Source organism: Dermacentor silvarum, chromosome 5 (assembly GCF_013339745.2).
Source record: "Dermacentor silvarum isolate Dsil-2018 chromosome 5, BIME_Dsil_1.4, whole genome shotgun sequence".
NCBI classification, from domain to species: domain Eukaryota; kingdom Metazoa; phylum Arthropoda; class Arachnida; order Ixodida; family Ixodidae; genus Dermacentor; species Dermacentor silvarum.
The window spans coordinates 20,156,072-20,179,500 of record NC_051158.1 but is presented as its reverse complement, the minus strand read 5'-3'; the positions used below and the strand labels follow the sequence as shown (position 1 = coordinate 20,179,500).

The following is a 23,429-nucleotide window of genomic DNA, read 5'->3' as shown; positions in this document are numbered from 1 at the left end:
AGACCAGGGGGGTTCGCCATCTCGAATCAAGGCTTTCGTCGCCAAGTCCTCTTCGGCGGCCCAGGTGCGCACCGCAAGAGTGTCCAATTAGCGGGAGCCGCATTGGTGGCTGGCCAACCACGACGAAGAGCAAGGTATCTCGAGCGCTGCTATAGGCTGGCTCCTTGACCGGCTTTGTTCAAGGGTGCGCGGTACACAGCGACGCGCAGTGAGCGCTCACGCACCGCATGTCCGCCACTACATCGTGTTCATCATACCATTAACACTGAACACTACATCGAAAATTTCCCCATGACTCACGATACACAGTTGCATCGTTCCAGCCACCAACGGGCCCAATTTTCCAACACAATTTTCCGCGCGACATGCCGCTCGAGGCACTTTGTGTGTATTCGCAGGCTTCTTTCATGCTCGGAAAAACACTTTTATGTAGCACGTATTGAGCAACAGAAAGCTGTATCGGGAGTTTTTCATGCAGCTCTACAATTTTCTCATTGACACTTTTCATCTAATTGTAATATTTGAGAAGTTGATTAAATAATTAAGACTAATTATGTAATTAGGCAGAATGGTAAAACATAATCTGAGTATCTCCAAGCGACGGCCAACAACATTACCTTGGCTCTGTCCAGCTACGAGGCATTTACATATTTTTAACTCTTGGTGCATAATAGCATGACAGCTGCTGCCGTGCGGTGCTCACTTCAGTGTCAAAGTCGAGCGCAAGACGCACAACCAAAGAACGATCTTCAATAACAACATGCACGTGGCTACGAAGCTGCACTTTGTCTAGGGAGACACGAAGTGCAAATTACTGCTGCATCATGGTTATTGAGTGAGTATCGCGTGAGATTTGTTCACCTTCTATAAAATAAGCACCCGTATGGCCTTGTTTTCCCCTTTAACAGCGTTTTCTTAAGCCTCCGGACAGCGACATTGTCAAACTTGTGAGAGCGAAATGATTGAAGGAAAGATTTACCTCGAACCACAGCCGGACGGGGCTCTTCGACCGGAGTCCAGTCCAGCCACGCTCGGAGGACATGCTACATCACGCCTTGCTATTCAAGTACACGAAAGACACAAAAGCTAATTCGGTAGCCACCGCAAGAGGGTGGATGAAACATACGCTCAAGAAGAAAACGGAGAATTCTGATGAGTTATGAGAGCAAAACTTCCGTTTGGGGGCTCGACTTCCTCGGCTTTCTGCGTAGCCCAGCAGACGAACTATGCATGAACCTATTCGATCCATGAGCTCTAGCCAAGGACACCGATAGCTGTCTATATGCGAACCATCTGGTTGGTTAGTTACGTCAAGTATAACTTTCCGTTATTTGCGCCATGGGCCCATATCTGCAGCATTTGACGTTTCAGCTCACGCACAAGACGCCTGTTCACGGTCCGAGTGATAACTAAAAAGACATCTCGTATACCGGGGATACACACCTCACGTATAATGTATGCATACATTTACCAGAAACATAAATAGGGCTTCGTATACTTACGAACCGTAAATTCAAGAAATTCAAGCACTAAGAAGACATTTCCCGCACGTATACGGCATATTCAATAAGCAAACGATTTTACAACCATATTGATCACGTGGGCGCTATTATGCTGGCTACACATTCACTACAGTGCGACGACCGTGCTATTCCTGTACCTCCGCATAGCGGCAGTCCAAAAGGACACCCAAAAGGACACGAACAAGCCGACCGAAGGTCACACACACACACACACATTTAGAATCGTGCACTGGTCGGTACACACCCGTGAGGGCCTTGCTTTTCCGTCATTTCAACACGCACCTCCAACGGCCCGCGGGTCGTTTCAGGGTGAGCCAACTGAGGGGGCTCATTTTGAGCCCCGTCAAGCCGGACACGAAGACCACTGCAGCGCGCCGTCGCCGAAACGCGTTTGTGTTTGCACGGCGAGTTCTCGAGGGACGAGGCGCGCCGCACCACGAGAGCTCTTCTGGGCAGCTGCTGGCCTCGGGGCCCTGCGTCTAAACACTTTGCACGGATCAAGAGACACGGGCAGAGTCAGGACTTCGCCTGCACCGCCGTTCGGCGCGGCGTGTGTCAACAAAGCAACCCCGGGGCGCAGCGCGATCGAACAATCGCACTGGGCCAACGACGCGGCCCGATTTTCTAACGGAGAGCCCGCAGCGCAAACGCGAAGTACGGAATCTCCGCGCAAGCGGCCACACAAAAGAAAACACACCTGCGGCGAAAGCCAATTCGCGAAATGTCCACTTCACCTCGGAGGTTTCTCGGACACGAACGCTCTTACGTCTCTCGTTCACCGCTCTGCTTCTCCGCTGATCCAATAAAACCTACTAGCCCCGATATTTATTTTTACGAGTGCGTCTGCCTATACTGCCACGAGCTGCAGTTGTAGAGGCGCACCGCCAATACACGCGTGAACGGGGTTGCAGACACTCGCTATACACGGCAGCGCCCTGAACTCGTCGTTGAGCACTTTTCTCTGCTTCGCTTACATCGCTCTCGCTCCCAGGATCCTTTCTTCGGTAAAAGCCGCTTGCCGTATAACGCGGAACGAACAAAAGGCTTCCACGCGGCTGGCCAGACCAGGAGGACCACGGCGCGATTCCGAAACGGAACGACCGAGCTGAACCGTTCGCGCCTTCGTGGTGCGATTTCACAGCGAAAAAAGAAAGGTCGGAGAATTACGCGAACTTAGCACAAAGAGGACCGCTCGTTGAAGGGTTCGTGGAAAGTCCGCATGGTAGGTATAGGCGCCGAGAGTCGCTTTCTTGCTACAGGCGATGTGGTGATGCTGTCCTAGTTATTTCTTCTTCTTTTTTTAAATAATTGTCAAGACGCCGCACGTTCTTGATGTAGAGGCGGTGGCAAAACTCAGCACATTGCTTCGCAACAGTGACCAGCGGGCTCTACAGTTTTCGCAAGACTAGATTTGTCCCAGCCATCTTACCGAACAAAAAAAAGTTTCATGAAAATAAATGCGGAGGGAACGACCTGAGGCACGCATTACTGTATCTCTCTAGCCAGCTACTCTGCGGTGGGAAAAGAGGGAAAGAAATAGGAACGAGATGGTTGACGATGACGATAGAGCGAAGAGACGAAGCACACAACAGGCAGGTCTACTCATATAGCCCAGAGTACAGGACCGTTACGTTTTGAAAATTTATGTAAGGCCTGGAAGACTTGAAGACTGAAGATACACAGACACGCCAAGAGCATTTTAATAGGAAGTCCTCTGACAACGGTTGGCTGACGAGACGGACATGACTATCAGGCAACCTATGTCGATATTACATTTATTGAGGGCAATACCCCTCAACACATGGGCCACATAATGCGTATACAGGGAAGATAACAGGAGGTCTATTCGAGTTACATAATGAGTGACAGAATTAATGGGCAAGGACATGCAGCGCAGTTGAGGACGGCATAGAACTAGGTGGTATAAGATATATATTGGGAGTGGCTTTGTCGTGCAGTGGACATAAAAGGTGAGGACGCTTAAGCTTCGCTTTTAAGAGTGGACGCGATAGCATTCAAACATCCCTGACTGCTTCTCACGGCTTCCCGACGACTGCAGCTTATGCAACCATAATGGTTACTGGCAAACACTGGCGGCGAACGCTATGCACATGTATAGGCGAGCTTTCTTGTAGAAACGCAGCCCCTTGCGTGGACCGATCCCGGAGATAGTGCACAAACGCGCCAAAGAAATTACATAATTTTTTCAGGTTCCCGTGTTTGTTTCGCACTTTTAATATTTCAGTCTGAGAAGATTTAACATAAAAGGCATGCGCTGTGGGTGTTTTGTTTCAATGACATTTGTTTGTGGATTGTCATTCTCAAAATTCCGAGGAATAGCTTTGTCAAGAATGTAAGACAAGGTATGAGCAACATTGTTGATAGAATGGATGATTAGGATGATTTTCTCCGCCACCCGCCGACATCGCACGCCAGTTACCGACGCCGGATTTTCTGCGACACGGGGCCCTTAACGCTGTCGCGTTAAAATAGGATGACTCTGAGGATCATGATGACGACGTCACGATGACGATGATCATAGTAATAATCAATACATGTGTCAGTGTTCCTGCGGCTACTGCGCCGTCACCAACGCCACTGCCTGTCGACATTTGCCGACATGCAGCCAGACTCTTAGCAAGAGAGCGTACCGAATGAGTTCAGCTGAACGCACGCTAGTTGGCACGACTGGTCGAGGGAAGGCAAATTGTAGATATCACCTCGTTTAAGGGGCCTAGCAGGGTCGCAAAAACACCGTCGACGCTTTTTGCCTGCAGCCACGTAGAGGAAAGCAGGAGTGCACATTCAAGGCCAATAAGCGTCTCGAGGAATGCTCGTCGTTTGGAGGATGCAAGAGGTATAACGCCTAGCCTCGCGCATTTCGGCCGTAAAGACGAGCTGTAAACCTCAGCGTTAAGCAAGTAGGTTCTGTTCAAGAGTAGTTTCAGTGAAAAACTGCTTCAGCAACGCCGTTTTTTCTTTTTCTTTCTTTTTTTTATTAGGCAGGCGACGAATTCACAAACGGGCGCGAACGGACGAACCGAAGCTACAGAGAAATGAACTACCAAAAAGCATTACCGCAACAAATTTGCGGCAGCTGTCTCAACGGAGAGCGGTGTTCATGGGGACCTGCGGACTTGCACAAACGCGTAAGCTGCTAGCTGCGACGCCATCTTATATATTACAGGTCTCTTCGACTTGCGAGGTTCATGTATCGCTCGGATAGCTGACGATCAGATCGCGAATCTGAGGATGTATCACCTATTAAAAAGTGAGCAAGCTGCTCTGAAGGATTCCGTATTTGATGACTATTACAAATCGAAGCTCACCCTTGCCTTGTCGGCTCCCATCGCACCAGCCCCACAAGGCAAGCGGCTGGATTTCCAAATCGACACGACGTACTAGTAGTAGACCTGTGCCAGCGAAACACACTTGCCGTGTGCGAGGAAAACTTGCTGTATGTCACAAAACGGCTAACCATTTCTATCGGTTGCAACATCTTTATGTCTCGCTGTTGTCCATAATGCGCCACGTCGGCACCACAACCGGTAAACACGAACGACGCTTCGAATATATTTCACGCATACAGCTTGCTGAGCTTGAATGAAACAAACAAAAAAGAAAGAATAATAAAAAGAACAATACTAAGCAATTACCCAACGCACACGTTAGAATCTCTGTGAAACGACGCTTTCGTGCTTCAGCTCGGGCCCAACTGATATTTCTATATTCAAATACATGTAAAACGCTGAAATGCTTTTATGAGACAACCGCGCTAGACCGATATGAATGAAGTCTGTTGCAATTTAGAGGGAAAGTTAAATTCTGATGACCCTAGGAAGCATACTTTTGATTTATGGTTCGAAATTTTTTCCAAAAATTCCCAAAAATTGGTAAATGTTAAAAAAATGTCCGCGTATCTTTTCTGTGCAGTTCTTGTTGTTTCGCGCTGTGAATGGTTTAAGTAAAACATTGAAGCACAAAGTTTACAAATCCGTATTTCTGAGCCAAAAGAAAACAAACATCGCAGTTGGGGAAATTGCCGCCATTAGAGCTTCTAAAGAGAAAGCTGTGAAATTGTAGCAACTTCATAGCTTACGTAAAATTGTTACCATGTTAACGAGGATATTGCAGAAGTGCTACTCACAAATTGTATACTTAAGAGTGGGGCATGATGCATCAATTTTGTACGCTTTAGATATGTATTATTAGGTGAAATTTACAGAATCGTGGTAACATTTTCTTTTTTTATTCTCGAGTTACAGTTGTTAATTTGACAATAGACCTTTCTGAAATTTTGAAAATTATTCTAAAATTTTTGACGGCCAATAAAAAATCTGCTTCCTACAGTCACTAGTATTTAACTTTTTTTTTTTTTTTCAAATGGAACAAACAAATAAACATCGGTGCAGTGGGCTGAGAAAAACGATTTCACCGTTCCCATGCATGTAGTTATGAGCTCGTGAGCTAAAGTATCCTATTCAGTGCTACACGCCTAACTGCAATGCGTAAATGTGTGTTCACTTTCATCAAATGTAACCTGCAATATCGTGCAATCTTTACATTTGTCTCATACAATGCGTATGTCATGCAATGATCGAGCACTACGTCATTGGCAAGCTGCATCGAAATGCAAATAAGGCATGTGCACAGTGCGAGACCTCGACGCGACGATGTCACGAGGAGTAAAAAAAAAAACACATATAAATACACTCAAGGATTATTTCATACCGTTTGCGTCACATGTGGCGCACACCCATTATGAGTGGCGGACCAATAATGGACACATAGCCCAACAATGGGGTACTCAAGATATAAAAATATTAAGAGAATTAAAGAAGCCGTTCAGCATCAGTGCACTAGAACGCTAGCGCTATAGTACGTTGACATACACGTGCCTACAGGTCGAAGAATATTAAATGGTGCCTGCAACGACGATCGCGTTCGCGCAAAATGATGGATGGCCTGGCGAGCACGATTCCTCGATCACCGTCATCGTGAAGCATAGGCGCTGACGTCATAGGGCGCTCAGGGGTGGCAAGTGAAAAAAATCACGCGTTCACAGTCGTGAGTCGGTATAATATGTATGAGGGAGGATCCTTAATATTCCGTTTCCAGTGAGACTAAGTAACATTCAATCGTACCGTGTGGCACAGATTATCGGAGTGCCGAAAAGTAGGAATATTGTTGAGATCTCGAAAAAGCGTCGTACTTGCGGGATTCTTTTGTCGATCGACATCTGAAGAAAAAATTTGCCGCGTATCTGCGTGCTTCGCTGCAAATGTCGTCGAAAGACGATAGTCTTCTGCCGGCCGTACTACATGAGTGCTGGTCTGATCCGCGGCCACCCGTGATGCTGTTCTCGTACCATTTCCGTCCTGGCATGAAGGTTTGTTTGAACAGATTTCATTTTACCGCATTATTTCATCAAGCGGCCATTTATGTTTTGCCCTGCCTCAGACAGCGCTTCCTTTATGTTGAATCGGCCGCATCTGGCTGGCATTGATAAAATTGAGGAGGCGCTGCGTGAGACATGGACGCCATCTGGCAATACATCGGGAAACATGAGCTTGTGCAGAGGGTTTCCTTCCTCCATGGCAGAGGGCGCTCGTCGGCGCGCAGTCGGGGGAACGTCGTTCGTCGGCGCGCATAGCATGGCATTTTCAGCGCAGCTTAAGAAACTAGGGTCTTTAGAGTTACGTATCTATGTATTTTCTATTAAAGGAACACACCTAATACTTACCTAGTGATGTTGCGCCTCAGATATGCGTAATATTTACTTTGTGATCGATAACGTTCACAAGTATGAACAGCCGTACCAGTTTAAGTAGTGTGGGCGGTAAGCAAGTGGTCCAACTTTGGCCGGGTGGCTGAATCGGGTGACAGACAGACAGACAGACAGACAGACAGACAGACAGACAGACCAAATTTTCAGCGTTTAAGTTCCCCAAGAAAGACTATCGTCTTTACAATGCGAATACAGCGCTGGGCTGTCCAACGGTTCCAGGGAAAGGGCAAATCAAGCTCTCCGCAACGCGGTCACGAAGTTAAGCTCCGCAGTCACGCACGTATGGGTAGGCGGCCAAGGCAATGACGTCAACCCGAGGCGGACAAGCACAGCGTTTGCGAGACCCTGAATGAACGCGGTTACGGGCCACGCGAGGTGTGCATAGTGACCACAAGCGCTCGCGCGTGAAACCTGGAATGACGACGGCGTACCCGGAAGGAACACGCAAAAAACAACAGGGCCGCTACTTTCCCACCGTCACTGTAGTGGTCCACCGCGGGTGCGCGCCACTGACTGAGTGGCGGTGCCTGCTCTAAGTGGCGCCGGGGCCTCGACGGGGGGCCTTGGCGCGGCGAAGGTCGTGCGTGTCGGGGAAATCTGGACGCTATCTGCCGAGCCCAACGAATGTAGTGGAAGCCGACGCTGGAGCCACGTGCGAGCGCCAGCCCGATGTGCGATTCCATCCCTCCCATGGGCCCGTATTAATAGACAGTTTTAGTATTGCGGAAATGGCACCACGCTAAACGCAATAAAATAGCGGGATCATACTGCGCGTACTCAGAACGCTATTTCAGTTTTGCGGGTAGCGTGCGTCCGCTATTTTTCAAATATAGCGGAGACGCTAAACGCTCGCTAAGTTTCTAGCGTTGCAAACATGGTGGCACCCTCGGCCCAAGTGCTTGACATGCAGGCTCGTTTCAAGTCTTGGCGTGGATCCACACGGCTAGTTTGGTTGTCGAGCTGCTCAGTTTGCTGCTTTGACTACTCGCAGCTAGATGGTTTTGCGCTTAGCGGCGCATCGTTGTCTTGCGCTATACTAAAACTCCATCGAACAGCGTTCCGCAAAGATTTAGCGTGCGTAACACGCTAACGCAAGCATTTTCCGCAATACTAAAAGTCTCTAATGTTCCCTTTAGGAACCGTGTGCGCAATTGTGTACGCCACGATGTTGCATGAAAGGCAAAAACACTGGGCAACAAAAATTATATTTAAAGCGTGTCGCATACATATTGAAACACTTGAGATGGGACCTGTGCAGAAAGTTTGAATAACATATGTAAAGTAGATTAGCAAAACGAGAGTTGGAAGGTTGGGTGTTTGCTTTCGGCATACGCCGTCACGTAATGGGTCCACATATTTTACTGTTTTTCGCAATGTCGATCTGTTCGCCCGTTCACATATAGTCTGGGCATGCCGCTAAGAACCTTCGTCGAGCCACGGATGCCAATAAACATCGAGCCGATCCTTTCGAATACTTGTGCTGCTAAGATCGCTAGCATGCAGTGAAATGGACGCAGACGAAACCGTTTATACATAACGAAAGCTGGCGACAACTGCGTAAGCCAGCCCTTCGGTCAATGCCACGGCCACTTCAGTCGTCATGCTATAGCTCCCCCGCAAGCATACTTCCCTGGGATGAACGCTGCATGCAACGAGCCACGAAGGAAAAGCCCGCTCTCGAAACGAGCGTAAGAGGCGGCGAGAAGTATAGAGAACGCGCTTCGCGACTCTGCCGACCTCCTGGCAGAGCAAACAAGGCGATCTGTCTTTCTCGCAGCTCATTATGTCGCGATCTCGCGGCGATCAGTCACCGCGAGGCGCCTGCATCAAGCGCCAGCCGCCGCGGCAGCCGTACGGCTATTGAAACACGCGGAGGCGCGACATTCTGCATGTGTAGTGTCTCAACGCGTTCCAGCCGTCTCCGTCAGCAGTTTTTGCCAACGCGTATGCGGTGCGTGCACAGTATTAATGCGTTCTTTGGCGGCGAGTAAACCCCAGCTCCGGCCGTCACGCGAAAAGTGTAACGCCTTGTATCTGCACAAAAACGCTTCATTCGCGAAATTAAGACATTTAATCGTTATAATAGTGTGAATGTAGATTACTGGTAGCTTTATAAGCGATAAGGAACGATTCAAACAAAAAATAAAAATACAATATGCATAGGGATACATAGGGCGCTCCATAGAAAATGCATGGGGAAGCTTATAGCAGGGGTGGGCCAACTTGAAATTTCGAGGTGAGTAAACTTAAATTTGGGGGTGGGTCGACTTAAATTTGGCGGTACGCTTACGCATACTTAGACTACTCCAGTGGAGTTTCTGCATTCTTTCGCTTTACGAAATCGCGCGCATTTGTCGCTGAGTGATATGTATAGATGAAGAGCGGAGGGAAACGGTGATGAGAGCAGTACACCGTATCCGAAACATGCGAGCAGCACTGCACGAAGGCCGCTTGCAAATCTCACCGACCGGAGTCCACGCTCAAGCTACCCTCAAAAGAAATGCACGCGAGAATTTTAGTAGCTCCAGCGCCAATGTCGAAAAGCTTGCGTATAGTTGCAAGTCTTTCCCACAGAACAGCAGTGCCTGCGGGAATAGAGGCCGATGGGAAACAGCTAACCGATGTGCGACGAAACGGCTTTAGATAAAATAAAGGATCAGACAAGACAGTTGCAGCAAGTCGGCACGTTCGAGAACCGAGCTACCAAAATCATAGCCATCGCAACGTCATTGTCAGCGGCGTACAAAAAAATGGCGGCCATGACGTCACCGGTCCTTGCGGCGCTAACAGAGTGGCCTTCGAGATTACACGCACACACACACATCGATCAAAAGACGCAGAAAGCTGCATGCAGTCGGGGCGCGGCCGACTGATACACCTATATATGCCACACACCGTTCCTAGAATCAGAAACCATGGTTCCCCAATATAACTTCCGCAATAAGAAATTACTCGGGGGCCGCTGTCGTTTATGACGTACGCCATTGCGGTTTTGGGATCGTTTAGACAATAACTGCGGGACAAAATGGTTACACATGGGAAAGTTACACTTTAATGACACCTTCAACCGGATCGCATTCTCCCAGGAACCTTCGTGCGGTTCGGAGACGACGTATCTTCCGTTCGCGAAGTGTGTCTGTTCGCGAAACCACCTAGCGGGAAATGGCAAGGTGCCTTACCTGCAGCTCCTGTTCCTGTTCCTCGATGAGCAACTGTTGCTGTCGCACCGTCTCCTCGAGCTCCTGGTTCCGCTCCAGCAGCGTCTTGCCCAGCTCGGCTGCCAGCTGAAGGTCTGCACACCGGGGCAGAGAGAGAGGGTTATACGTATACCCTCTGCCAACCCGTGAACATTAAGATTTGTAAATACTATCCGGTGGGCAGAGGTGAATGGCACGCAATTTTATAAAGCTTGTCCTGCGCACACATGTTATGTAGGATACGTATGCGCTTTCATTAAGGATGATTTACCTTTAGACACAGCACTCAAGCAGCAGCAATCTTAAAACAGCAGAAACTGGCAAGCAGCATATAGTACGTCAATATATCACAGTGACTTTTTCAACGACGCTGTCGTCGCCCATTCCGCCTGCTACGGGAACTTGTCTGAATAAGCCTGCTCAAAGCAAGAATCTATCTAGTGGAATTCTTGTGATGCTGAAATGACAAGAGTACAGTAGCGCACCCAGGATCTCTGCCGGGGGGGGGGGGGGGGGGGGGGGGAAGCAAGCACTTTGCATATAATATGCAATTTCCTTGCTTTAGCGAGAGGAATCCAACAGCAAATAAAATGCCCAATAATTATACTAATGACACCAAGGATGATGACAATGTTTACTTCTTCAGCGTTTTACTCAAAGTAGTTGAAGAGTGAATGAAGAAATACAAGACATTGATAGAGTGTTTTTGTTAATCAGGGAAAATTCGACCTCAAGCCACCTCCTGAGTTGTAATGACAGTGTGAACAGGGCGCTGAAGGTACACGTTGGACTGGTGGGGCTGGACGCGTGGGGGCCTTAGGGGGGATATAACTCGATCTCAAGGGGGGGGGGGGGGGGGGGTGCTAGTTTGAAAATTCGTTCCAAGTGGACGTGCCTTGAAAACTCATTGGCTTCAGTTCATCAAATTCAACACGTGCATGACCTAAAGCAATTAGTTAAGTTGTTTAAAAACATTTTTCGAGCTAGCTACTGCGATATCTCATGCAAATAATGTCCACGTCACCAAATAATCTGTCTCAGGCAGTAATGTAGTGCTATCTGTCGCAGGTGATCTTGAGATGTTCTGTTTAGATCAAAGAAAACAAACACCTTGAACACTGCGTTATAACGAATGCTGCCAGCTGCGTTTGAAGTAGATTCTAAATAAGCCAAAATCGGCACTCAGCAAGTTTCAAGAACTTCTACTCGACCAAAACGCCGCAAGTACGCAAAAATACTCTGAAATCCATAACGTCACACTGAAGTACCAGGGTTGCGGCGCGAAATTAAAAAAAAAACTAAATAAAAAATAATTTTGACAACTTCACTTGCTCTTTTAATAATCAACCTATTACGCGAAATTAACAAAAACAGAGTTTCGAAGATTGCTTTAACAGTGCATAGTGATTTAGCGGTTCTATTTAGTGTTCGTTTAACCTTGAAAAGCAGTAAGCGTGCTGCGAAATGTGAGCGATATTTTTTCTACCAGCGCGAGATTTACGGCCGCGGGGTTCGGACAACAGGATAAAAGAAAGAAGCCACTCAAGAAGCGAAAGCAAATTCAAGGAGTGCGTGCGTGCAGCAAACCGGTTACACAGCACGCAGGGAGAACGCGTATAATCCTGAGCTACGCATACGAGGCACGCAAATAAAGGCTATAGGCAGCTAGAACAACCAGGCTCTGTATAATACCACGCAGCGTTGTGAAATCTCCGGCAAGCGTAACTGGATCCACCGGCTTCGGGAAGCAGCTACCCGAAGCCAGCCATGATGAAGGAGAGCTACAGAACGTTGAGCTAATTTCTGTTAAACCTCCTGGTTCGTGATCGTTCAATTTATCTAATGCCTATACTAGAAGTAGCGACAACTTAATGCGCATATAGTCTGCTTGGGGCGAGGCATTGAATTTGACCAGAGTATACGCTAAGAAATGTTCTTAAGAGCAATTTACTGGCTATTTACGCCGGCAAAAAAAAAAAAAAATCACTAAAGTTGATCGGCAAGGCTCCAAAAAGAGGCCAATATGTTGTTAAGGTACTAAAAATTCGCCAAATTTAGCGACTTTCTCGCAATGTTACCAACATTGGCATACGATTAATCCCGAAGTAGTAGTAGTATACTAACAACTTCATTTATCCTTTTCAAAAGGAAAGGGGCGGTGGGGTCCAAATCAGGCCTATGTCTTGTGTGGGACGGTGAGAAGGCTAGGGAAAGGGCTTGCCTTGAAACCCTGCCCGCTCCGAAATTGCGGATGGCTGTTCTTGAGTCGCTGGCAATGACGGAGGAATTTGAAATAGCGAAGGCCAGGCCGCCTCCTCCTGCGAAGAAGCATGGACAGAGGCGGCCCGAAATATGTAGAGGAGTGTGATCCCGGCTTCAGCAACATTGAGCTGTCTTAGTTTTTAAGAAGACGACGCGAATGCAGGACACGGCATACACGAAAGGGTCAGATGCGTCACTTTGATCGTACCCTCGTTTCTGCGCGCCATTGCTCTTCCGGTTTCCTCCCCGACACGCAAAAAAGGATTCGAAAATCGCGAGGTTGCAAGGTCCGCGAGGGCGGCATCACGCGTGCATCGCCGATTACGACAGGTCTCGACCGAAAAAGGCGCGGCGTCAATCGCAACAGTGACCAAATGTTCCGTAAAGAGGCACCCTGCCGTCAAGTGCACAGCGTGTCTGACAAGGTGCACGCTGTCTGATGGCGGCACTCGTAGGCGAACACGCAATAAGGCAACTGCTGCTTTTCAAACGGAACGACCCGGACAGCATCAAACTACAGAGCAAGTGCATATTCGAAGGCCTTCGGAATACACGAGCAGGTCACAGACATACAAGGTCACGGCCATGGAGACGATCACGAAATGGCGCGCGACGCTCAGAACTGCCCATCCCGACTGCTGATCAAAATGATCACTATAGTGCATCGTCCACTCGTGGTTCATCTGTCAAAGCCACGGCAAATTTATCTCGACCACTCTAAAGTGATGCCTGCGGCTGCAGTACTTGTAGAATACATCTGTACCCCCCCCCCCCTCCCCCCCGATAAAAAAAAGAAGACAGTGTAGCACTTTTTAGCTGCGAACTGCCAGCTGAAAAATGACAAGTTGTTAGGCGAGTCGCTTCATGGTCATCAATAGCGGAGCTGTGCCGCCCGTCTCCTTCGTTTTATGCTGTATTACTATAGCTCTTTTTTTTTTTTTTTACAGCCAAGCTGTTTAAGCCAGCCGTAATTTGTGGTGCGTAGCAAGAAACTACCAAGAAAGAAAAGAAAAACTTTCTTGCCGACACGGGATTCGAACCCGCGTACCCCTCGTCCCAAAATGAGCGTCGTAACTAGGCTATACAGCTACGCCTGCAGAGTATGCATTTATGCGAACCATACGATTGCGTCCGAGCGTCGTCGTCTTCGTCCACAGCTGGCGCGTTCGTACGCTCGTGCTCTGCGAGGTGAAGAGGTTTTGCGCGCTATGAGAGCGATAGAGAGAGACGCATTCACGAAGCGGGTCTCCTGGAACGCGGTGTCGGCATTACAACTCGGTGTCCCTGTTGCAAGCTACGCTATGCAACGCGCAGTGACGGCCGTTAGTCCGAGACACGCGAAAAGAAATTATCATTATCATGAGTAATAAGATGAAAAGTTCGCGCGCACTTCCGGAAAATGCTGGGCTACGATCGCCCTGCTTCGCTGTTTAAAGCGTTGTGCGGTCGAGTGAAGTTTTTTTTTTTTTTTTTGCTTCTTTTTCTCCTTCCTTTCTCATTGTGAGGTTTAACGTCCTGAAACTGTACAGTGGGCTATGTGGGACGCCGTAGTGGGTGTTTCCTAATTTTGACCGCTGTGATCGAACCCGCGACCTCGCGCTCAACAGCGCAACGTCATAGCCAATGAGCGGCCGCGGCGGGTGCTTTAGCGCGGCAGCACACAGTGACCTCCGGGAAAGAACAGCTCCAGGAAAGAACAAGCCCATCGAAGCATCAAGGCTGCAGCAAAATTCGTGAAGGAAAAAAAGAAAAACTGCGACAGATAGAGAGAACGAGATGTAATATGGCCGCAGCTTAGGGGAACCCATTTCCTCCGATAAATCTCGTTACACAAGCACATCACAAGGTGTCATACATGATACCACATTTCGACCGTATGGGGACTGCTCGTTCACTTACATTACCTATGACGAGCGTTTCAGGTGTATTATTCATCCCAACGAGCAAACCCGCACAATGAAATCTGCATGTCCACTGCAGTCCATCACATTAACGATACCGCCGCAGTGCAGCGCTAAGAGAACCGGGTTCATCATAGAGAATGCTCCAGTTGGAACCTTAGATTTGTCTCGTGCTTAGCGGCACTTCCCGAATAAATGCAATGCACGCGTAGACAGTACTGTCGGGATCAGTGGAATGGCTGTCGTCATTAAGAAAGTTCTGCCTCATCTTGCAGTGCAGTCTCATCACTTCTGCCTCATCTTGAAGTGCCTTCCAGCCTCCTCTGTTGTACGCCCGCGCAGCTGCAGACTCACAGATCCCCGTCCGTACAGGATAAAGCAAGGTTCAGACACGTCATGACTGCGAGGGAGGCTTCGCTGCAACAACCACCGGCAACTGCGTCAGCTACACGTGCACCACAGTGGCAATCTCGCAAAGCCTGCGCGCAGGCCGCGTTCGTCGCACGCATACAAGGGGCGCGATCGTTATAGAGAATACATTACGAACAAAGGACAGGCCGAGAGAGAACCAAGCGCAGACTTTAACTAAAGTTTTACTGCAGATCGAACAAAAGACGGGTCGAGGCAGGACATGCGCTGATTTTAACTAAGGTTGTCCTGTCCATTTGTTCGTACCTTTGTCCCTTTGTTCTGTCCCTTTGTTCGTACTGCGCTATGTATTCTGCATAACGACGAATTACCAATATGCCTAAACCTATTCCCTCCTGAAGATGCGCCAACCTGCAATACGCCCACGCAAGCAACAACGTCGCGAACATAAAATTTTCTCGAGGGATGCATGGTGGCTAATAGCTACTTCATCCGAGTCCAAGGAGGCATTTTCCGCCGTCGGCGTCGGCGTGATGTTCCGTATAAAGTGCAAGGGCTACAGATGCTTCGCCTTTCGGGTGAAACTGGTAGGCTGCAATTTACGCAGGCTGCATGCCTGCCTGCCTACGTCCTCCTATGGACGTGGTATCAAGCGCTCTTAGGACAACTGAAGATTGCGCAAGTTGGTAAAGATCAATGGTACTGAAAGGCATCGGGTGCAAACACGGACACAAAATAAAACGCAAAGGATGTTTCTTGCTGTCCCTGTTGTTGTGTAGTAGAATGGAAAGAATGCTTTGTGCTATATATAATTTTCGTTCAACTTCTGTCCGTGCTTGCACGCCTGCTTTTTAACAGCGTGAATCAAGTGCCCTAGCAGATATTACAGTAGTGGTTTACTCTAATTTAAACATACACAACCAGCGCCGATGCAGGTTACCACACATTTCCGTTTCAACTGCCTCAGCACTCGGCAGATCTACACTGGTACGCCTTTTTTTTGACGCACCACGGAGACGTCGCCCCTCAAGCGACGCATCTGCAGAGGGGATGCAGAGCTAACGACAGAGATCGTCCGCGAACGACGCCCGTTAAAAAACGGGACGACAAAGAAAAAAAAAAAATACGGAGCGTCGACCGGCGCGGAGCCGTCGGAAAGAAGGCGGGGACAGTCCATTAACCGCCAACGCGGCTGGCCCTCACGCACCACAACGTAGATTTCGGCTCCATCGCACGATCGTATATACTATACACAGCAGACGTCACCCCGTACGCCGACACAGCATGCGCTTGTTTTCGGTCATCGCTGGATTCTTTCTTCTTTCAGGGATTTTCTTCCGGTTCGTGGTGGCGTCGCTCGGTCGCCCCAAGATGCAAGGTCACCGAATTCGCGCACGTCTTTTTCTCTTCCTATCCGCGTCTCGCAGAACGCGGTTGACCCGGCTAACCTCAGCGCAATGCCAGCGGATCGTTCCCACCGAAGCGAGTATGAGGAGGCGGTTATACGAACGGGCAAGCGGGGGGTCGCGCGCCACCCTGCGCAGCCTAGGATTCGCTCGAATGGGTGCCGTCGCCGTCGTAACGCCACGCGCTGAAAAAGGAACCACGCCACACAGCATCGGCAACGCAACGGCGACACGGTATCCGCGAAGCTTCGAAATTGTGCGGAGCCGTTCGATAAACGTAACAGGTCGCGAGCCCACGCAAGTCCGCGTAAAATCCTATTTTTATTGCGATGGCAATTGTATGGACATTCCGGGCGCATTTTCCGCCGTCGGCGTCGGCGTGATGTTCCGTATAAAGTGCAAGGGCTACAGATGCTTCGCCTTTCGGGTGAAACTGCGACTTTATTTTGCATCGTCTAAACTAAGCGGCAAGGCGCAAGTTCAATGTCGAACCGGTTGAACAGATAGCTGAAAACTCGTTCCAGCGTAACAAAAACGCTACGATAACTTATGCGTTGCTTCCTGTGCTTAAGCATTTTGAGGAATCAAATTCGACGTATATGATACTTCGAATGATACTTCAGGCGTTACAGGTTTGAACCGACTTATCACACCAATAGCTAAAAAAAGACATGTGTACGCAAAATTATTACACGTTCGCGCGGTGCGCTGACCCCGCGCACCGAGAGGAATTTTTATGCGAAAAGAATGTTCCTTATTTAAGAAAAATGCTGAAACCAAAGTTCCAATTGCCGTCTTTTTTTTTTTTACTTTGCTTATATACAATACTGCATATGCAATAACTCGTTGAATCTCAACGCTATTCCTCGATAAACGATTTGTAATGAGAAATAATCGAAACGTGGTTTCTGAAAACTTCATCGACGATAGCGCCATGTCACACGCAAGCGCAGCTCCCAGAGAGTTGGCTACCGTGACACACACGAGAAGCGAAAATACGTGCACAATGGCTCGGAGAAAGAAACGTGCGTGAAACGGGCTTCTATAGCTGTAAACGGCGCGCAGGTGTGAAAGGCGCATACCAAAAGGAGAAGCTAGGCGCGCAGAACCCGGTTCGCGAGCAGTTTACATGCAGTTGGAGGCAAAGGCGACGCCGCAAGCACACTGTACTTGCCTATCTCGAACACACACACGTATGTTGAAACACGGCATTGCGATCAACTGGAGCGAGCGTTTCCAACCCTTTGCATTCTGAACCAGTGCAAATCTGCAAGTTAAACAGCGCGAAAATACGAACACAGTAAAGATGCGTACACGCACCGGTTCGGTGTGTATAGTACGTGTCTCCTTCGTCTTCTTCGGCGTCGTTGTTTAACCCGCACTAACTTGCCCAAACAAAAGTAGTCCTCGGTAGAGACGGTTACGTTACGGAGCAGATCGTGTACCACCAGATTCCATATCTCGTGCGCGCCGTCGAAGCCGCCGACAGATTAAACTCCGCGGAAGACATCGGATTACGAGGTTTAGACGAGGGAACACCAGAGAAACGGCTCGGCGAGCGCCGCAAACCCAGCAGGTATGTGGCGCAAAAAAAGCTCGTGATCAGCTCATCGCGGCATCAAGCACGCGCGGCTTCGCGTTGCTTCCGGGTAACGAGGGGAAGCCCATCTCCGTTTGCGCCACCGGCTCCGCGGCTTCCTCGCGACCCCCGTCAGTTGCGTACAGCGCTATACGCTATATAGACGACACATCGCGCTGGGCTCGTTACTTACCCTCGTATTCAGAAATGCATCTTAAGTTGAAGCCCATACCCGAACTGATTTAAATGACGAATGTCGTGAATGCGCCAGAGGAAACGCCACGAGCATCTTGGGTACGTTCAGTGCTAGGCGTCGCATAAATCAAGTCAAGCATGGGCTTAAGATGCATTTCTGAAAACGGGGATTAGTCATGATGCGATCGACACCAGTGCTAGGGCTCAGGGACACAAGGCGCAAGCTTCGTCTTGTGTTCATGTACCCTATGTACTGGTATAGCTGGTATGTACAGACACAGAACGAACGGCGTTTGTGTTCTTTTCGTCCAAGTTTAGCCTGTTAAAGCCGTCGCGCGAGTGCACAGGTGTCAGCAAATTCCTCGTGTGCGTGACAGTACAGTGCCGGGATTCAGCGAGAGTTTTGCGGCAGTGCATTACGAGCTGCGCTTTAATAAACGCTTGCAAAGCAGCAGTGAACAAAGGTGAGGAAAAAAGTAATCTACCTGTAAGTCGGTTGCTGGTCGGTTACTCGGTTGCTGCGAAAACTGTACGCGACAAGTGCAGCCCTTTACCTAAAATGACACCAAAGCAAAGCAAAACACCGTTCTTTCTAACTACAAGGACACAATGCATATTGTAAGATGTGTGAACAGTGTTCTCGTTTCGTCTGAGTCACTCGCCGCGATGACTCAGTGGCCATGGCGTTCTAGCTGCTCTAGAGCACGAGGTCGCGGCTTCGAATCCCGACAGCCGCATTCCCATGGAGACAGAACGCAAAAACGCTCGATGTACCGTGCTTTGGGCGCCCGTTAAGGGACCCCACGAGGTCAAAATTAATATAGCGAGCCCTCTCTTACGACGTCTCTCATAACCTAATGTGCAGTTTCGAAACGTTAACCCGCCAAGTTTAAATATTCAGCAAGAAGGTTACTCGCACTTAGTGAGCGTCATCTAGACAGGACTCAGTTATTATTTTTTTTTTCTTTTTCTCATCAGTCGCAGCCGGCTCCTCAGCAAACTTCGCTGCACAGAATTGCGGGGGACAAAGCACGGATACGCGCAGCCGTGACAATCGGATTGCCTGCAGCTCCCGGTTCTGCGAACAACGGCGCACGGGACAGCGAGACAAGAATAAGAACGCTAAAATAAATTTAAAAAAAAAACGGCTTCAGCGCAAGAAAGCACAAAGAACGCAGTGAGGCACGCACGCATGGAGCTAGCTTCCCGCTGTCGGCTGCGAATGGTCGGCGGCGAGAGCTCTACTCCCTTGTCATCGAGAGCTTTTAACGCAGGCGAACGAGACGATGAAGACGTCGTCTTTGTGCGCTCGCTCGTCAACGGATTTTGCCACGACTGCCGCCTTCCACCCCCACCTAGGAACGTGAAGAAAGCTCAGCGATGACTTCGGTTTCGTCAACTCTCGTACGCGAATGCACCTCGAACGATATAAAGCAAGGTAAAAAAAAGTTCTGCAGCTCTCGGCATATTCATTCGAAGAAAACACTCGCCACGTTCGATTGTAATGCCACAGAAAGTATCTTCCGCCATACGAGCGACTTCTGTCAGACCTGACGTCTACGTTTTCAATAACGTTTGCTGGCGGGCTGGTTGATGATGGATCCATCGTGGTAGCGCACACAAAGCGTTCTAAAAAAATAAAGGACGGGACTGAGTGCTGTCCTATCTCTCTTCGTACATTCAGAGGACAACAGAACATCACTTTGTCCTCCCCATATTTTTTCCTAGGCTTTTCATGTGCTGAAACATTGCCACGGAAATGACACAGCGTGTAATCTCGTTGATACGATCTTCACTGGAACCGGGAAATTACGCGTATCATTCGAAAATCACGTTATCCGAAATAATCGTATATAAGAAAAACGTATTATCCCAAAAAACGTATTATGCAGAATCGTATCAACGAGATTCCACAGTGTGTGCTCGTTCTTTACTATTTCTGCGAGACCAGACACGCCATGGCTCTTCTGTGACATATAGGTGCGATCATTGTGACCATACCCCACCGGAACTTCTAACGTAAATGTCACTTACATGTGTATCAAGCGTTATGGAGAAAAAATATCCACACCTCAATTCTGCGCAACACACTATGAGGCCGCTTAAATCAAACAATAAGAAATGTTAGATATACAAGAAGCACATAATTTAAGAGAGCTATACTTCCACAAACGACAACGTTTCAGCTGTTCCAGTTCTTAGGCGCAGCAAATAAATGGAATTATCTTCCTACCGACGTCGCTATGACTGATAATCTTCACTTCAAACCTAACAATCGCTATTCTCGAACCATTTGTACCACCAAATCATCGCCCACACTCAAGTAATGGCTCGAATTATGGACCTTGCGGTAACATAAATTACTATCTATTTGCGTAAAAGCAAATAGATAGAGCTTCAGTATTGTTAGTCAGACAAGCTTACCGCGTGCAGTAAGAACACAAATTAATCCATGCGGCAGTCGAGAGGCGCAAGGAATTAAATTACTCTTCAAAAAATCTGCGTCATGCTGACGCCAACTGCCGGTGGACAGACAGAACAATATCAAATCGCAAAAATCACAATGTGAAACCTCTCCCATCCCGCGTATCTTACTTGTTGAGTCGTCATCCTGGTGATAGTAGAGGTAACGGAAGACGGAATCCATGGTTTCCGCTGAGAGGAACACGCGGAACACGTTGTCCTCGCGGTGGCGTTTCCACTTCCAGTTTAGTAATCACCAAAAGCTAGTGCGCACGAGCGATTTAAAACAAACACCTCTCGCGAGCACAAATGTACCCCGTGTCAATGCCCGCTTCGCAGTGCGCGCCGCGCGGAGTCTTCAGGGAGAAACGCATCGTCGCTCGGCATCGCAAAGGCTTCAAGACGAACAGCAACGCGCAGTTGTAAGAAGAGCCCGCAGTGAGCGAATGACATCTTCACGGAGCGGAAGACCGCCACTGTTTTCGGCCCACAAGACGCACAATGTTCCCCACTGCTATCACGACTAGTAGCAATGCAGTTAGACGACTAAAACAATACCGTCACTACGGGAACAATGACGGGATTAGGCGTCGATGTAAATGTCCAAGCACTGTCTGAGAAAGCGTACGAGGAAACTGCTGTTTCGGGAACCACACAAACGAGAGAGCGCCGAAGCAGTGCGACCCTCAACGCGAGCTCGGTCACCGACTTTCATCAACCACCCAATAGAAAACAACACCCAGAGTCAGTGTACACACGCCACGCAGTACATATTCCAATAAAAAAGAATGCGCAGACGCGCCTCCGCCTGTGTGGGAGAGCACTCGAGGCGAGCCGAAACGTCACTTTAAGCGCCGCGTCGATGGGCGTTGTCCGCCCATGTCTCCTTTGCGCAACGGTGCAGAGTCGGTGGTCGCTCGGCGCGGTGAATGATGGCGAGCTCTTGAAGCGGAAGCAAGCAGAGTCCGCTCCTCCAACCGGAAGAGACGGTTATGTCACACACAGTCGCCCCACTTGCGCGCTTAAGTCGCCACAAGTAAGCAAACCGTGGATCCTTTCCTTGTTTGGTCACGCGGGCGTGGTGTCAGTTCGTGCGTCTTCTGGCGGGCGAGGTATACGTCTTCGCTAACGGTGCGGCTACCCACACTGGCACCGCAGATGGGTTTACGTACGAGTCCGTGGAGTGACAAGGCATGGAGTGTTCCAGTTCAAGGCGATATAGATGAGAAGGGCGTGTTCCAATGATCGAAACAATCCGGGTGATACGCCGCCGATACCGTTGGTCACTGCCGAGCCCGTGACGCACCTCTTCCGCGGGAAAATGAATTCTCTCGTGCACCGCGCGCCTGGACACGCCAACAGCTTGGCTAGCCGCGTCAAAGCAAACACGCACACACACACACACACACACACACACAGTTAGCGGAGAGCCACAGAGGTGGGACAAAACTAACGGCACGAGGCAGGCCCACCGATGCAGCGCGAGATGTCGCAGACAGGTTGGGACGACGGCACAAACTACGCTACACGCGTGCGTCGGCGAGTGCTCGTCTCACAAGGCCGCTCGACAAACACGCGTGCGGTGACCGGAGCGGTCGGGACGTTGCGGCGACGGAGAGCGACACGGAGCCGGCTGTCGTCGTATGAGTCGAGAGAACGGGCGACAACGGCCACGGCGGCGCTTTTACACGCCGCTCACGACAGGTGCTGCTGCATATCGCCGAGAGCTGTGAAGTCGTTCCTTCGACGGCAGTGCACACGAACACCGCAGGCGGAGGACTGAACGTCGGACACTCCGCTCCGACGGCAGCAGGAGGAGGAGAGAGGAGGGAGGAAGAGGAGGAGGAAGCCACGACTGGTGCGCCGGCGGCGTGGAGTGATGCTGCACACAACGGGCCCGCTTCGTTTTCTCTTTGTGTACACCCGTTGGCCAAGGCGGTATCAACGGCCGAAGGAAGGGGACCGTGCATCGCCTCGTACACAACGCGAGCGGGGCATTTCTCGGCCCAAGAGATTGGGGAGAGGAGGAAACCGGTTGGAAGCGTCCTCGCGCGCGCGCGTGCACTTTCGCGTGCAGATGCACGAACTCCACTATATAAAAGTGACTGCGCGCTTGTGTGCGTGAATAACATCGCGATCGGCAGATTCGCGCGAGGCCCCGGCCATCTGCCGGCACGACTGCGCAGCCATACCTCTGTTGTGGAGTTGCCGCGAGGTTCCAGTACAAATTGAGCGCGACGTACGGAAAGTTATACTGTCGTCCCTCGGAGAATGCATTATCGCGGACTCATCGATCAAAGGTCGAAGCACCGAGTGCGGCTGCTTTCATGGAGACTCGATTCAGCGGGGGGTTGCTAAGAGCCGCTGTGGGCCTCAAAGGCGCTCATGCCTCGACACTGCGATTTGTTCAGAGAAACAATCACTTCGGCAGCTCTCAGTCCCGGAGACTGACGCAGTTAGGCGCACGTTTGGCGTCTATCCGCTGTCTCCGCACCCTCTATAACGCTTTTCCATTGTTTTTTCCGAGGCTTAAGCGCATGCTCAACCAATCCCGTCATGTGTGCACGTCAATTCCTGCAGCTCTGAGAATCATGCACTTATTGAAGAGAAGAAAAAAGATGTCATATACGAATGGCTTCTGCGCAGAGCCCGGGTCCCTCAGGCACATAGTAGGGGGCTGCAGAGAGGCACCACTCAATCCTCCGAACCCTTACCACACCAACGAGCTTTGGGAGAGAGCCTTGGC

General features: G+C 49.6%; 1 protein-coding gene across 1 annotated transcript in view; it reads right to left on the bottom strand.

Moving 5' to 3' along the window:
* Window positions 1-22,852, bottom strand: part of LOC119453989 (cerebellar degeneration-related protein 2-like) — a 57,465-nt gene extending 34,613 nt beyond the window's left edge. The window contains exons 1-2 of the mRNA XM_037716009.2: window positions 20,816-22,852; window positions 10,491-10,603 (exon numbers count right to left, since the gene is read on the bottom strand). Of these exons, the coding sequence (XP_037571937.1) occupies window positions 10,491-10,603; window positions 20,816-20,867 (165 nt within the window). The 5' untranslated portion in view covers window positions 20,868-22,852. The remainder of the gene's footprint in view (window positions 1-10,490; window positions 10,604-20,815) is intronic.
* Window positions 22,853-23,429: the final 577 nt, after the last annotated feature.